This window comes from Rhea pennata, chromosome 3 (assembly GCF_028389875.1).
Source record: "Rhea pennata isolate bPtePen1 chromosome 3, bPtePen1.pri, whole genome shotgun sequence".
NCBI classification, from domain to species: domain Eukaryota; kingdom Metazoa; phylum Chordata; class Aves; order Rheiformes; family Rheidae; genus Rhea; species Rhea pennata.
This window is the reverse complement of record NC_084665.1, coordinates 77,918,102-77,933,870: the sequence shown is the minus strand read 5'-3', so window position 1 is coordinate 77,933,870 and position 15,769 is coordinate 77,918,102. Positions and strand designations below refer to the sequence as shown.

The 15,769-nt window shown below is 39.4% G+C and overlaps 1 protein-coding gene across 3 annotated transcripts in view; it reads right to left on the bottom strand.

Moving 5' to 3' along the window:
* The window catches only part of FYN (FYN proto-oncogene, Src family tyrosine kinase), a 137,470-nt gene that overhangs the window by 26,896 nt on the left and 94,805 nt on the right, over nucleotides 1–15,769 (bottom strand). For 2 of the 3 annotated variants that reach the window (XM_062572635.1, XM_062572636.1), the window contains 6 exons: nucleotides 13,583–13,840; nucleotides 12,941–13,037; nucleotides 9,334–9,432; nucleotides 8,023–8,126; nucleotides 3,276–3,425; nucleotides 1–165 (listed from right to left, as the gene is read on the bottom strand). In XM_062572635.1, coding sequence (XP_062428619.1) covers nucleotides 1–165; nucleotides 3,276–3,425; nucleotides 8,023–8,126; nucleotides 9,334–9,432; nucleotides 12,941–13,037; nucleotides 13,583–13,829 — 862 coding nt within the window. In that variant the 5' untranslated portion in view covers nucleotides 13,830–13,840. The remainder of the gene's footprint in view (nucleotides 166–3,275; nucleotides 3,426–8,022; nucleotides 8,127–9,333; nucleotides 9,433–12,940; nucleotides 13,038–13,582; nucleotides 13,841–15,769) is intronic. The other variant, XM_062572637.1, reaches the window with a different exon arrangement.

Genomic DNA, 15,769 nt, shown 5'->3' with positions numbered 1-15,769 from the left:
CCATCCATACTTCCCCAAACTGCCCATTTCCCAGTCTCTTGATCAACTGTAGGGATTCTCGTGGAATTTCCCAGACATCTTTGGTTTTGACAGACAGATCAGTAAGCCTTGGCATTCCTTTATGACAGGGGACTACTAAGCGGCAGCAAAGACCTGCAGCTCTCTCTGATGGAGCCAGAAGTGAAGCCAACAGCAAAGAGGAGGAAAGAAAAAAAAGTGTGACATGAAACAAAAACAGTAAGCATAAAAACAATGCTACTCACAATAGCTGTTAGTTGCATACCACAAAGCATCCTGGAAGATTAGAAATTGAACACTGAAACATATTCATTTGAGACAGAACAGGAAATATTTTAGTTTCTGCTTCCATAGCCTTAAACTGAAGGTGACCATCAATGGTTTCTCATGTGGACTCAGGATTTTCCTTCTCCCATAGTGCTGCTTTAAGGCAATTTCCTAGGTAACTAGTATAGTATAATACAGTATAACTTCCCCAAAATCATCAGTAATCCACAAACTGGAGTGCTTCTAAACTGAGTCGAAGTACCATAATGAAGATTCAGTTTTTCCAAAAATCACACCAATCAAAATTTGGCAGGCATTTTTTTTGCACAATTTTTCTAGCTATTCTATGAAAGACTTTTTCTCATGTTCTTTACAGTGAAATCTTTGTTAGTGTATGCAGCTGTCCTGCATCATTAGGGCAGGTTCATTATACTTATCCTTTCTACAGCTTCACAGAAGACTGAACTGTGACAGAAATCACAAGATATTCTAACAGGAATAAAACCAGTGCTATATATCTATTGCCATTGAGTATACTGTGCTGCACAAGGCAGACTAGATCATAAAGCTTGCAGAGCAATTTGTACTTTAAAACAGGTGCAGCCGAGCAGGACAAAGAGAAGAACTGCTATTGTATTTGAGGCTCAAATATAATTTTCATCCTCCTGCTTAACATTTCTTTCTGGGCAGTTGAAAAGTTTGTTTCAGCATCACAAGGTAGGAAAGCATCAAAGTTCTTGCAACACAAAGTTCTACCTCCTCAGTACAAATGCCGTGGGATGGTGGGAAAGTCCCTTTAAATACCCTGGCATGGACCTTGTTGCATCTCCTGTAGCAAGACAACAAAGACCACAAAGTTGGGAAGATGAACTACTTAGCATGTCTGATTTCAAGATACTTCCAGTGGGAACATTAGGATAGGGACTCAAATACAGGTAATGCTTGGAAAGCCTGCTTATGTGTTTGGATAGCTGCAGAAAGGAACTACGGATTTTTAAGATCTCCTTGTTTCCTTTAACTGAAACAGAAACATGGCAAGTTGGTGCTCCAATAAGACCAGACTGCACATGCAAGAGCAACACTTTTTCTTGAAAGGCCTTCTACTGCTAGGGAGTGGGTGAATGGTGCTGTAACTTTAAATATGCTGCAACTGGACTTCAGTCTGATGTCAGCACATCCTGGGGATTTCAGTACTTTTGGTCTGGAAACCTCATCCATGAAAGTCTGGATAATAAGGGTACTCCACAATTAACAGGATACTTGGGCTGTGTCTAGATACACTTTGTACTTCTGAGTCCTGACTCAGGGCTGCTTACATTGGACCAAACTGTACACTGTCTGCTTGGATATCTTGGGTATCCAGCTGCCTGGACAGGAGGGGTCCTCAAGCCTGGACAATTAGGGGATGAGGCCTGAAAGGTGGGCTGCAGAACATACCTGTCCTGCTGTGAAGCCACTGACCTACAGTCTCTGCAGTGGACACCAAGGAACCATGCTGATCTCTGCAGAGTCATTCTGGCATCCCTGAGCTGAACTCCCCATAGTTATAGGCACCCCCACGGTGCTGTGATAGAGCTGATATAGCTCCCAAAATCCAGAACCCTGTGCAGGGCAGTTAGAAGCACTGTTTATGCTTGGAGTTAGCTAGGGCTGGGCATGGAATGAGGGCTACTGTTTACCTGGGCCTGGGAGGCTGCAGGTGAAACCTCTGGAGTTGTTCTGTACCATGCTCTCCTGTGCTGACCTCTACCTGGATCCTACTAATCACATCCCTGTGTTGCATAGAACTGACTGTTTCCAAACCTAAGTTGTCTCTGCATCTGTGCATGGAAAATACATGACCCAAATAATCTGACTGCAGATTGATATATATTGAAAGTTGATATATACCAAAAAGTTGGTACAGTGGAGATGAAAATTAATATCTTCAGAAGTGAGTTTCAATATATCATTTAGCTTAGTTTAATATAGAGTCACCAGAAACAACTAGAAATTCTCCCAGACAGCACACACCCATCAGAAATTGGGTGGAGAAGACAGTCAGATGTCTAGTATGAGCAGCGTAAGAATACAGCGGACAGAATACAAAAGGTACAGGAAAAAACATCCCACAAGGAAGTTGATTTCCCAAGCAAAATTTATGAAAAGTTTTTGAGTAGCAAGCATTTGGAGCCACCTGTTAATATGATGAAAAGCTGAAGTAAAGACAAAATAATAAGGAATAATAATTTAAAAATCCGTACTTCTGTTTTACAAATGAACTACTGAGAAGTAGGGCAGTCTTCTGTTTAAGAACCAGTGAACCTGTGCAGAGATTTTGGGGGCTTTTAAGTCCTAGGTTATTGTATACCGATTCCCAATGACAGCAGGATGCACTTCTGGTTGAATTGTGTGCACCACTTTTTAACCATAGGAATTTTAAAAAAATAAAGGTGGGTGTGAGTGGAAAACAAACAATATACATAAAGAGATGGCCACTTCATCATATTTTTTTAAATGAAACTGCTGATAATTTAAATGTTAATATTCTGCACATTGAACACAAATTCAATACGAAAATGAGTCAAGTAATATATGGAAACATTTTTTGCTGTTGCCTTAAGTGACAGAATGTCACAATGTAATTCTGCAAATGCTTTATTAGCAATACTATACTGCAAAAGGGTACATATTAGCACTTGCTTATGCACAGGGAATTCATACTTTGAGATGTGCAAGTGAAACCCAGCAACACTGTTTTCTTAGAAAAGGCAGAGCAGGCAAAAGCTTCACCTGAGTAGACTGCTACCTTTAAAAAGCTCTGCTGCTGTGCACTATGAATCGCACTTAAAGCCACTTACAACTATAATAGGAAAGTGATAATGCATTACAACTAGCAAGAGACATAGCCCAAATGACTCTTCAGGACATCTTACACACACGAGAGCACAGAAGCAAAGACTTTTGTTTTAAAACACTAAAAAGTGCCAGGTATTTTACTGAAAAGTTACCTGAATAATGCTGAACCAGCTGCTGAAGAGTTTCAAACTGTGCCCGAGTTGTGATATAATAGCCACCATTGTCAAGTTTACGAATTTTATAATGTTTGACATGATCTCCTTTCATATCATCCCAGTCACGAATAGACAGGGAATAGGCACCTGTTCCAAGAGAAAGAGGAATAAAAAATCATAAGCACCTGTTAGACAGCTAAGATTTCTTCTTGCCAGTCATTTATTATAAAATAAAAGAGAAATCACTTTAAAAACTCCCTATTCTACCTTCAGAAAGAACAAATGAATCCAACATAACTAAAGCAAGTGTCACAAAAATCTGTGGGTGTTCACACCATACTTCTTTCATACCTTTCCAGAAAGAAATCAGGACTTTTGGGTGAATGAAAACTCACACCTTAACATTTACTGCTTCAGGTCTTTAAATTTACTTTTCCCATTCAAAGTGTCAGGTTACATTGCAAATACTATACTTTACATAAATGCCAGTGGGTGGTAAATGTCAAGATTTTCATGGGAGCCAGTAGAGATGATGACTTCCTATCTATATAGTGTTGTTACACAGATGGATCCCAAACTGCTTCACAAGCATTAAACAACCAAATTAGCCAGCTTTATATGTCATAATCTTTGGAGAAGAGAGTCCTACTACACTAACATGCATCAGAAGATTTGCAGGAACTGCACATTTCCCTTTCCAAATCCATGGAGGAACTTCAGACACTACTGATGGGATTCAGATGCCCCAAAATAGAGGTTAAGTGCCATGTGAGATGCCAGGTCAGACATTATGCGAGACATCCTGCCTGGTCTGTTCACAAGGCATGTGTTTTACCACACGTGTCAAATCTGTCCAGTCCATGTGGATGCCTTGGATACCTTCAGGCATTTCAGATGGCTCTAAATGCTCATGACTAGGCAACGGAAACTCAGTTTAGGGGCTGGATTTAGGTTTTAGGTGTAACAGTAGGTGTGCTATGTGCTTGGTGCAGATGTCAAACACAAGTTTCTGCTGCTGTCAAGGCAACTTAATTCCAGCCTCGTTTCCACTGTAATGGAACTGTACATATTGATGGTGTGATTCAGGTTTGAAACTACGTGCCTTCAACTGTGGGCAACTGAAATGAACCCCACCTCTCCTCTGACTGTAAAGGGAGCGTGCACTCTTCACAGGGGCCTGCGCATTCAGGTGTCTTAATTTGAAGCAGAATCCTTTTCCAGATACAGAGACACCCATATATTGGTTCTCTACATTTTCAAAGATGAAACCACATTTTACGGCACAGTACAGTTTTTGGAGTGAAAGCTTGGTTGTTTCAAAGGCAGCAGGGAAGATATCTTCACTCATGGCTCAGAAAAATATCTTGTCTACTCCAAGATAATGCAGACATTAAAAGAAAATAGTGGAACCAACTGTAGAAATCTCAGGAAGGCCCCCCTTCTGGAGACTGGACTGCTTTCACTGGCAAACATTTCAGCTAAGAACAGGAAAGGAAAACTGACATCAGATAATTTTGGATTGCCTGGAAGGTGGGATAACTTCCTACAGGTCTGACTGCAAACAGCCCTGGTTGCTGCTTATCCAAACTCCCTGTACTTGTCAACTTTTTGAGATAACATTCTCATCCTCCAGAAGCACCTCCACCTAAATAAAATGGTTTAAACCACCCCCATAGTTACACAGCTGAAATTCTTGATACAGAAGGTCATTCCTGGATTCTTCCCAGTAAGAATTTTAGGGAATTTTAAAATGTCTCTGACCATATCAAACTGCAGCAGATCACACTGGTAAACAGCTTGCTACCGAGCAAAGCTGCAGCAAACAAAACTCCTCTACCCCTAAATCCAAGGAGTTCTCAAATTCCCTGTTATTTTTCCTCTAAACAGGAGGAAAAGAGCCAGCCCTTACACATGTGATTCTATTTTATGTGAACAGCAGAAATCCCAAAAGAAGTGAAAGGTTTTTTATTTTTAAGTGTAGAAAAAAATGTTCAGGTTATTTTTCTGACACGAGTCTCCCACTGAGTAAGTGTATCTGTCTAAGCTAGGAGCTTTTTGGGGATTTGCAGGCAAATCTTGTACATGCTTTGTACCAACACTGATGTCTGTATACTGTCATCCTGCTTCCAAAATTTTCCAGGCAGAGCTCTCCAACTCTGCATTTGGGAGTTTTGATCCACTAAGAGCAGCTGTATTTTCTTTAGTCACATTCCCTGCCTATCTGATTAGTCTTTTAGATTCTTTAGGAAAATGTAAACAATCCTGGCTCCAGTTCTGCAATCAGATCTGCGTGGGTGGCCCCTTGTGGACCTCCACTGACCTCAGATCAAGTTGCAGGACTGGAGATTTATTTCAAATCTGGACAAAAACAAGAACCAAGATTCATTTCCTTATTCATTTATGTAGACTGTTTGTTATTTAGACTAGCCATTATCTGCTGATAAAATCAAATATAATGGATACACATAGTATAAATCTGGAATACCACATAGCAGTACATCACATTAATAATTAAAAAAAAAAACTTAAAAACAAACAGCATTGAAAGGTACATATTGAAACCGAGTGAAAGATTATATAGACAAGAGCTGATTAAATACCTGGGTAGTCAGGCTTTGCAAAAATGAAAAAAAAAAAACAAACAAAAAAACCCAACAGATCTGACTTATTTTGGAAATATGGTGAGAAGGCAAGCATGACCATGGGAAGTTAAACTCAGGTTGAAGTCATCCACTTTGATACGTTTAACATAATCTTGATTAATTCTATTAGTGTTATTTTTTAAAGCAAAGGGGACAATTCTAGGTCACAAAGCAATTCCTGCTTCAAGCCCAAGATGACTAGTTGGAGTAAAGCATTTTGAGACTTGCAGGGGAATGCACCATTGAGTTCTCTCAGCTGACTGTTTTCTCTCTCATGAACAACAAAGTTTCTCTATTTTCCTCTAACAATGTATTTCCAAGGATACCACAAGGATGAGAAAGGAAATGGACATTTTTGACAAAAAGTATGCATTTTTTTTTCCAGTGGCTTTAGTACCAACTTAGCCTGAAGATGTAGAAAGCCTTAGGTTCAAGAGCAGAGAAATTAAGCTTGCTGTTATAAGCACATCCATGATGGATTACTTCATTTCCCAAATGATTTTTTTCTCCAAAGAAGCCTTAGAAAAAATCTGACTTAGCTAAGTAAACACTCCTGAAAAACACCTCTCCTACCAGTGTACTAAAAAGGTCAAAATAAACTCAACTGATAGCCTGGTTTTGAGAAATAATGTGGTGGGTATTTTTAAGCAAGCCCATGTTAGTGACTTTTCAAACTCTGTATAGAGTGGAATGAAGTCCTGCTCCTCACATGCATAACAATAACAGTTGGACAAACTGAACAGGTGAAGGCTATTTGCAAAAAAGAGAGTAAGTTAGAGCACATCTTGATCCTGCTGAGAAATGCTTTGTTGTTAGCTAAGGTATGCATAAGCTGCTGGGTGACAGGATGGGAAATTAGCCATCTGAAACAACAGCATGTCGATTCTGATTCTGCACGATAACCAATCTTCAGAATTAAGTACAATGAAGGAAGAGTTCAGTGACTGCAGGGGTCAAAAATATAAAATTTTAGATGCTAGAATACAGCATCTGAAGATAGGTCAGACAGACAGAAGTGGTAAGTGGTGCTTCTCTTTCTTACAGCCAGGACTCCAGCCACTTTCAATGCTAACTCTAGCTGACCGTGTGCTCTGATCAAAACACTGAGAAGTCAGTGCTTTAATTACACGGACCATCATTAAACTTTTGAATTTCCATGGAATGAATTCTAGTGTCTTATGCTTCCCCTAGTTATGGTTTCACATTTCCAGTCAACAGACAAATGGTCAGATTTGTTTCCATTTAGTTGCATGTTTTTTCCCCAATGGTCACATGAATTAGAGAAATGTTTCTGTAAAAAATGAAGCTTTGAAGAAGTTGATAGGTCTCATTAACAAAATGAAAAAGCAAGAAAGATGGAGCTCCTGCAGTACTTTTAGAAGGGAGGAGGAGAATACATCCTTCTACTTCATTTCTACAGAATGTATACAATTAAATATTTCCAGATTATATTCACTGGAAATATTTTCAAGTTTTCTCACTGTTAATCTATGAATTTAAAATGGCTATTTTTTTTCCAAGGACTGTTCCTAAAGAGAAAAGACCAAAAGACTCTAACCTTCTTCCCAAAATAATAAGCAGCACCTCCTTCCCTGCCAGTCTATCTAAAAAAGTCAGACATTATGCTTGTTCTGAAGCAAAAAGCAATTTTCACCCAACTAAACTGTAGATTCTCAGCACGTATTCACAGCAAGCCAGATGGCCCTGTCAGGACCCTAATATAGATATCAGGAGCCCACAAGTGCTGCTCTGAAAGACCTGACTCCTCCAGCTCCATTTCAATAGTAGTACCTCAGCACAAGCATTCAGACAGTAGAGCACTCTGAGCATGACAGCAGAGCAGAGCACCCTGCCTGCGCCTAACTTGTACTGCAGATACCATGGGCTGAGCACTGAGCACAGCATGGGTTGCACTTGGGTTGTTTTCTGCTTTGAACACTCTGAAACCTGGCATGTCCAGACATCTAATTCCTTGGCACACATATACGCAAGACGACACTTTTCTCTGTCTTGGTATCCAGGAACACAGTATTTTACAAACTTACCACAAATTTTCTCTTATACCTACTAATTAGCAGTCAGAATAGCTTTGGCCAGCATACCTTTGGTAGTTTCACTTTCCCGGATAAGGAAGGTACCTCTTGGGTTTCCAAATGACAAGAGCTGCCTCTCCGCATCTTTTCGGCCAAGTTTACCAAAGTACCACCTTGGGGAAAACATCAGAAATAGTAAGAAAATGCTGCATAGGGTTACTCGGTAGTGTCACAGAGCTCAGACATAGTATATTATTTCTGGAAAATATGGTTATTCAAGTATATTCAACCACGATCCTCATGTTGTTGCCCTTTGTGGTGGGAAGGTAATATGACAGATCTGTGGAATAGATGTTATATATGTTGTACAGTAGCACTTGCATAAAGCCTGTAACCAGTAGATACAGAGACTGCTTGTTTGATTTCTTACCACAAAGGCCTAATTTTAGCAAACAGTGGGCAAAACTTGGGAGGGAATGTTGTTCTAAACTACATATTTGGTTTACATAGTGATTTATTAGTATCTAACATTCTTGTTGCAGTACAACTAGGAAAACTCAGATGCAACCACTTTATTTTGGTTCTATAAGGCTTTTCAGTACCTTTTTCCTTCCAGTTGCAATTAATTGGGGTTTTTAGTTTTTTTTTTTTTTTTTTTTTTTTGTTCACAATCAATCAAGTCAGAGCCACTTTAGATAACAGTTGGAATCCTTATATCCTAGTTACTAGAATAACGTCAATGAACTATAGCAAACGTAACCTGAAATATAGAGTACAGTAGCTCCAAAGTAGAATCCATGGTATGCTACAGAGTTAACTCAAAAAATATACAGATCCCCAGTCATGCTTTGCAGCACTGCTATACAGTACTCGCTCAGACATCTAAACTATCCCAGTGTAACTGGAAATAATACAGATAAAAACACAGCCACAATGCTCCACTCTTTTGTGTACATGTCCTTACCACACTGCTTGCCATACACCATACGCTTTGTAGGCATCCTATCCTGTGAATGTATTTTTTATTAGAACGTGCCCTGCCTAATGGACAGTTTGCAGACTGATCGACTCCAAATATTTTTACAATTTGGTTCAGGAAAAGCAAGGGCACTGTTTGCTTAAAGCTAGAAATTAGCTGACACCCAAATAAAGTAAGCAGACCTGTGCTCTTTTAGGTTTTCTTCCTTTGTTTTTGACATTGAAAAAGTGCTGGGCTTGTGTTTCTGTTACTAATTACCTAATTATTTATCAATGCAGTTGAAAATTGAAATAAAAATGATGTAAGTTGTTTGAAAAGTCACTGCAATCAATCAAAACAAACTCCTCAAATCTCCTTCAAGTACAACACTAATGGGTCTTTACAATGAAAAGAAAACATACTCCTCTGCTTGGATGGAATCGACTGGAGCCACATAATTGCTGGGAATATAACCAGTTTCGCCTGTTGTCAAGGACCGGGCCTCCCACCAGTCTCCTTCCCTGTAGAAACAGAGATGAGGAAAAGTGAAGGAGAGTTATAAAGACAATGATCTGACTGCTGCTGTGTATTGTAAGAATTCACAGCAACCTATCTCTTTATCATGGGCATACTTCTGAGAGAACTGTTTGCATCTAAAACAAAATAATACATGTATTTCTCTGCATCAGTTATTAGTTCTACAGTGATTAGTAACGTAGCCTTCCAAATGTAGTATGATGGTATAAACAGGGCATAACTTCCACTGAAATCAAATTTGGTTAGAGCTGAATTTGGTCTAGAATATTGAAAATTGTCCCCACAGCTATTATTCTAATTCTGACCCTTGAGGGAGCCTTTCAAAAAAGTGCCAAAACCAACTCTTTCACATCCACTGGTAATTTTAACATGACATTCAAACTTCTATGTAGATACTCCATCTGAAACCCAAAGACATCAAACAGTCAATAGTTTTAGATAGACTTTAAGAGTCACACTTCACTGTCTACGTTCCCTCTCCTGGCCACCTACAGGAGATATCTTAAGAAGTAAATGACTTAGATATATTTTCAAATAATTACAAAAAACATTCTTCTACCACATTTAGATATAAACAAATCCATGCAGGACCATATTCCATGGGCTCATCATCAGTTTCTGTCATATGTACATGTGTGCAAGTGCAACATGGTGTTACCCTTCAGCCAATGCATATCACTATAGAATACATAGCTTTAAAATAAGTTTATTGTTACAGGATGCAGCAATTTGAGATTTAGTAGTTTGCATTTAGTTCTCAGAATCATGCTCATTGACATTTAACTCCTACTTTCACTAACAAGGTTCTCTTTTCCATCTGGACTGCCTAAAAATTCAGTTTCCCTCTCTGTAAAACAGAGACTTATTTACCTAAATGAACCACTGTTGTCAAATGAGGCCAGAAGTTCAGCATCTTCAGTAAGCAAGCAATTACCAAAAACACATTGTCTAAACCATTTTAAGCAGTCAGAAAAGCTTGTGTAAAGGTGAGTTCTTACTAAAATTTCTAACTCCACTTCTGTTAGGAGTTTGATAGAATACGAACTCTATGGGAAACAACTAGAAAACAGCTGCAGTTAGTCAAAAAAGAGCTGTTTTCGATTCTACAGCTCAGGTGAAGAACTAGCTTTTCTAGATAGTGGGAGTCAACACTATCTTAATACACATTGTATATATCAGGATCTCAAAAGAAATGGGCCATCGGCGTTTAGGGTGCTTTACGGTTTATAACCCTAATTTTAGCCTGCTGAAGGGCTAACATTTCCCCCATACATACCTGTAGAATATTTCTGAGAGATTATGCCACACTACTGTTCATAAATATTTCAATTATTTTATGGCTATTACTATCAGCTGCTAGAACTGTGCCATTATCACTAGTTCCCACTTCTCTCCTCTTACTGCACAGACACTCCACTAGATGGAGATATTTTATCACATCTAGGGAGGAAAAAAAATGCTGTAGCTCATAACAACATCATGAGCAACCCCCTCTGCTTTGACAGAGAAGCTTAAATCTCTGCCAGAAAGGAAGGGGAACACAGATTTTTTTCACAACATTTAATTATAGGCACTCAACTGACAAGCCTCGTTAAGGAGGAAGCTAGTCAATGGAGCTAACCAGACATGCCAGAGTGCTGGTGGTGATGGAGATGGTGGGTGTTCTGGAGCACCTGAGTGGGACTCTACTCTGAATCACCATCTGCAGGTACCTCCTTTCTCCAGACTGCACTTGGTATTATTCCTGAGTTAAAATCACAAGGATACTTTCTGTAAGCCACTTCAAGTACTGCGAATCTGAACTTTTTATCCAAAGCAGAAATCAAATTTCATTTCTTGGGAGTTAAAAAAGAAATACCCTCAGTAAATTCCAAGCAAATTGTTTATATGCACCTGCATGCTTCTTCATCACAAGCAGCACTATTAAAAAGCGCACTTTTATGTCCTTTCTGGTACAGAGGAAAAGATGAAGCATTCTTACAGAAAAGCTGCTTTTGTGCAACCCCAGCCTGGCTGTCGGGACTCGGGGGATTGGGGCTGGTGTTTCTAAGCAGAAAGAGATGACTATGATGTGAACTGAGCTTCTATAATCCTACAGGAAAATCAGTGGCTGCTTGATTTTTTTCCCTCACAAAGTCTTCCTCCCGGCAGTAACCACCTGCATCAAAATGCATGTACTGCAACCAGCCACAAATGTGGGTAAAGTCTCTGCCCAATGACTCCAAATACCACTGCTCTTCCAGTTCTCACGAGCACCCCTGGACTTCACCAATTGCAGCGGGCAAGGAATTTGCCATCGGTGGAATTTGTACTTGTTTCAACTAATAGCTGAGTTTGTGCAAGGTTAGGAAAGTGGTAGGCAACATGAAGAAAATGGATTACAGCTTAAAAAATCTCTCCTTTTTTCCCCCCAAGTGCTAATTTAGAAGTAGAGAGGTTTTTAAACTGCTGCTCCCTTTACAAGTCTTAACTGAAGTTTTTGTGCTTTCATCTACATCAAAGCTCTTCAGCTTCATGACTTCATGAAATATTCTACAGAATTACCTGGCTTTTTTTTTTTTTTTTTTTTTTTTTTTTTTTTTTTTTTTTTTACATTAATGCATACTGAGCCAACTCCAACCCTGGAGTTCTTCTATTAAAATTAAGAGGGGTTGCACCAGGGATGAATTTGCCTTGTTGTCACATAGCATAAAAGACAAAGATTGGAGAAATATCGCAAAGCCTCTAGAAAGCTATATACTTGGTTGCTAACCCATTTTTACTTCTATATGATAGCAATACTGAACATACAACAGAGTCTTCAACTTTATGTTCTTAGCCAGGAATTACAAGATGTGCTGATTTAGGTCAATAGCACAGTAATATTTAGATGCTATTTTTAAATTGCTAGGTGATTTTTTCTACAGATAGTTGATAAAATTAATTTTAATGTTTTCCAGGTTGAAAGTATGGTCTTCATACAAAATGCAACTGTACAATGGTGCATTTATACTTAAGAGAACTTCCTAGCAAGTTCAAACTGTATCATCTTTCTTTAAAAGAAAAACAGGTTAATGCTTTTAAACCCATGTTGACATGCCAGCCTGGATCACATTTCTTCCTGTGAATCAGATTTTCTTAGCTCGCTCCTGTGCAGAAATACTTGCAGCAGATTGCAAAGAGTGTTAGCATAAGCCTTGCAGAACTTCTGTTACTACTGGTAAAGTACAGAGCTCGTGCTGTCAGTGCTAAATGTGAGTTTACTCTGAAATGTAAGCAGTGAACCAAATAATCTAACGCTTATGTATTTTTTGAGGTAAAACTGCATTTTGGCTGATTTTTAAAATAATAAAACACTTAAAAGACAAAGACAAGTGAGCATTAAGACTAAAACCCCTACATATCTTGAATAGCCCACATCATATTTTATGAATAACATAAACAGACAAACATAGTTACCAACATTGTAAGTCTAAAAATACTAAAAAGCATATTCCCAAACTTAAAACTTACGAGCTGTTAAGTATTTGAAATTTTTCTCCTTTGTGAAAACTTAAGTCATCTTCTGTTCTTGCTTCATAGTCATAAAGCGCCACAAAAAGAGTTACACCTAAAGAAGAACAAACATGAGTTATACTCCATCACAGAAAACAGAAGTGAAAGGAACCTCAAGAGATCAGGTAGCTAAGCTAAATTTAAGCCACTCCTGTGGCTGAGGAGCAAACTAGATTGAAGGCTCTTACTTTTTGGACAACCCTTTTAATCACTGTGCTTTTTGGCAGACAGTGGGCACACTACCTCCTTCCATTTCTAAAACCATTAGTTCTTTTGGTTTTGGTACCTACACAGAAGAGAAGGATCCCATGTGGGTAAAAGAGGTCTAACATTCAGAGAAGAGGGAGTTCAGACATACCCATGCCAAACATGTCCTGTTAACTACTTTAGACGGTTCCCTGCTTCAACCACAGGCCTCTTTCATTCCCTGGTTGAGGGATGAGGCAGGCAGGCAGCCAAACCGGGCATGTCCCCAAAGTGAACTAGCATCTGTAGGTTAGCACTATTTTAAATAACATGCTGAGACAGTTGTGTCCCCTCAAACAGTCCCTGATGTAATGTGACTGATTAAGTGCACTGAAAGAAGGCTTTGAAGCTCACCTGTTCCTCCTCTTGTTCGCAGTGTCCCTGTATGAGAGGAGGAATTGACTCCACCAAACACTGTCAATCCTTGGCCTCCTGTGGCATGGAAGTTGTTGTAGTTTGGAATTGAAGTCACGCCAAAACTAGGATAATGCTGTGGAGTGGGATCTGTCCCATAGCGGTAGCCTGAACTTTGAGTTAAACTGCCATCCCTCTCATCAGTCAGTTTTGTTGCTTCTTTATCCTTACATTGCACACAGCCCATTATCTAAAATCCTAGGAGAGCAAGGAAAGAAAAGATGTTTATTCATTTATGCTCACCAGATCTCTCCCTAACCCACATTTGAGGAGGATCAAATTAAGCTCACTGCCTGAAAGCCAAGTATTTTGAAAAAAAAATCTCTGCTTTTGAAGATAAACAGCAACATGCTGGGAAAACTCACTCAAAATTCTTCCCCACAGTGGTTTCCCATCAGGGCCTGAGAAGGAGATCCTACCTGCTCGTATGTAGCAGCAGCTGTCTGACCAGCACTGCAAGAAATTTCTTGCATGGACGCAGTAAGAGGAAGAAACCTCTCTCATTCACCCTTTGCCAGGACAGCACAACTCACAGGGAAGATCACAGCCAAAAAGCACAATTATAAGTATTCAAGTCTGGCTCCGAAATACATAGTAAGACACTCAACTCACGCTCTCGTTTTTGCCATTGCCAACTACACAATAGCTGCCATTGATCTCAGGTAAAGGTAATACCTTGCTGGAGCCTTATGTGAGAGACAGAGATGCAGATAGAGGAGAGCAGGTAATTATCACTATACAGGGAAGTAGAAGGCAACTCATCAGACAGAGCACTTAAAACAAAAAGAAGTGCTGTTTTACACAATACCTAACAGTATAAAAACTGTTGATATTGGAGATTGGGGTAGTCGAAAGGATAAATGAGTTAAGAAACTAGACAAAGCCCCGGAGGATTAACATGTTAAATGCAAATAGTCTTAACATCCAGATCTCTAATAAAAGGAAACAGAGAGTATATTCTGGAGAAGGTAGTTCTAAGATTTCTAATTTTTATAATCTCTTGTTCAGCAGTCTCATTGGCCATGACTAGCGCCTGGACTAATCTCTTTTAATTTCAGCTGCCTAAAAGTTAAGAGCCTATATTCTCAATAGGTTGGGTGAGACAGAGGGCGATTCACCACATCTCAAAGAAAAGCCCTCAGAAATTTGTGCTTTTATCTAGCATCAATTTTCATTGGCAAGCTCTAATATCTTAGCACTCACATGTTGGTATTACCAAACTCTCTCATGAACATAGGCATGAACTTAAGTTTCTAAAGACAAGCGTGATGAATCTAGGGATTGGATATTGCCCTGTATGGATTCTTAATCTGATCCAGTATAGTCAATCTTACATGTAACCTGGAACAGAAACAATATTCTCAAGCATAAGGCCACAAGAAAAAGCAGTGACAACAGAAAAATCTTTTTCTAAATTAAAAAAAAAGTAACAGAGACAAACTTTCTTAATCTCAGCCTAACATACCTTGTCCAGAACACATGAATAGGAGGGGAGAAAGTGAGACACAGAACAGAAGAAAGAAAAAAGTATAGAGAGGTACGCAAATATTTTTTTCATACTTCCTTTCATATTTCAGCCAGTATCCTTCACTTAGGGTAAATAAAAAGCACATCCTTTTGCAAATATCCTCATTTTTCTGTAGCAGCCAGGCTGGCTATTTTGTATGCCTTATCCCGGCATCAACACAGGAAATTGGTTTTGACAAACTCATGGGATTCTGAAAAAGCATATTCCACTGCTGCTAATGCCTGAAAAATTACGCAGTAGCTGTTTGTCTGTGACAGCTCATAATATAGATACCTGCTTCTTAAATCTAGCCTGCCTAATTGTAAAATCCCTTCTGTTCAAGGGTATTTTCCACAATTTGAAGACACTGCCAGTTATTCTACCAGGATGTTCAGGAAAAAGAACAGCACTTGAATACACTTTCCTGAGCTGCCCTGCCTTGACCAGCGCTGTCTGCAGTCAGCACACGTTCCACCATTCCTTCCTCTTAGCTCAGAGGTGCCCTGAGACACCCAAGCGCAGAAAGGGCCAAGGGAAAGGCGCTTTGCAGCGGCCAGCAGCTTGGAGAGCGCAAACCCGCCCGGCCCTGGCAGTGGCTCTGGGAGAGTCCCACAAGGACT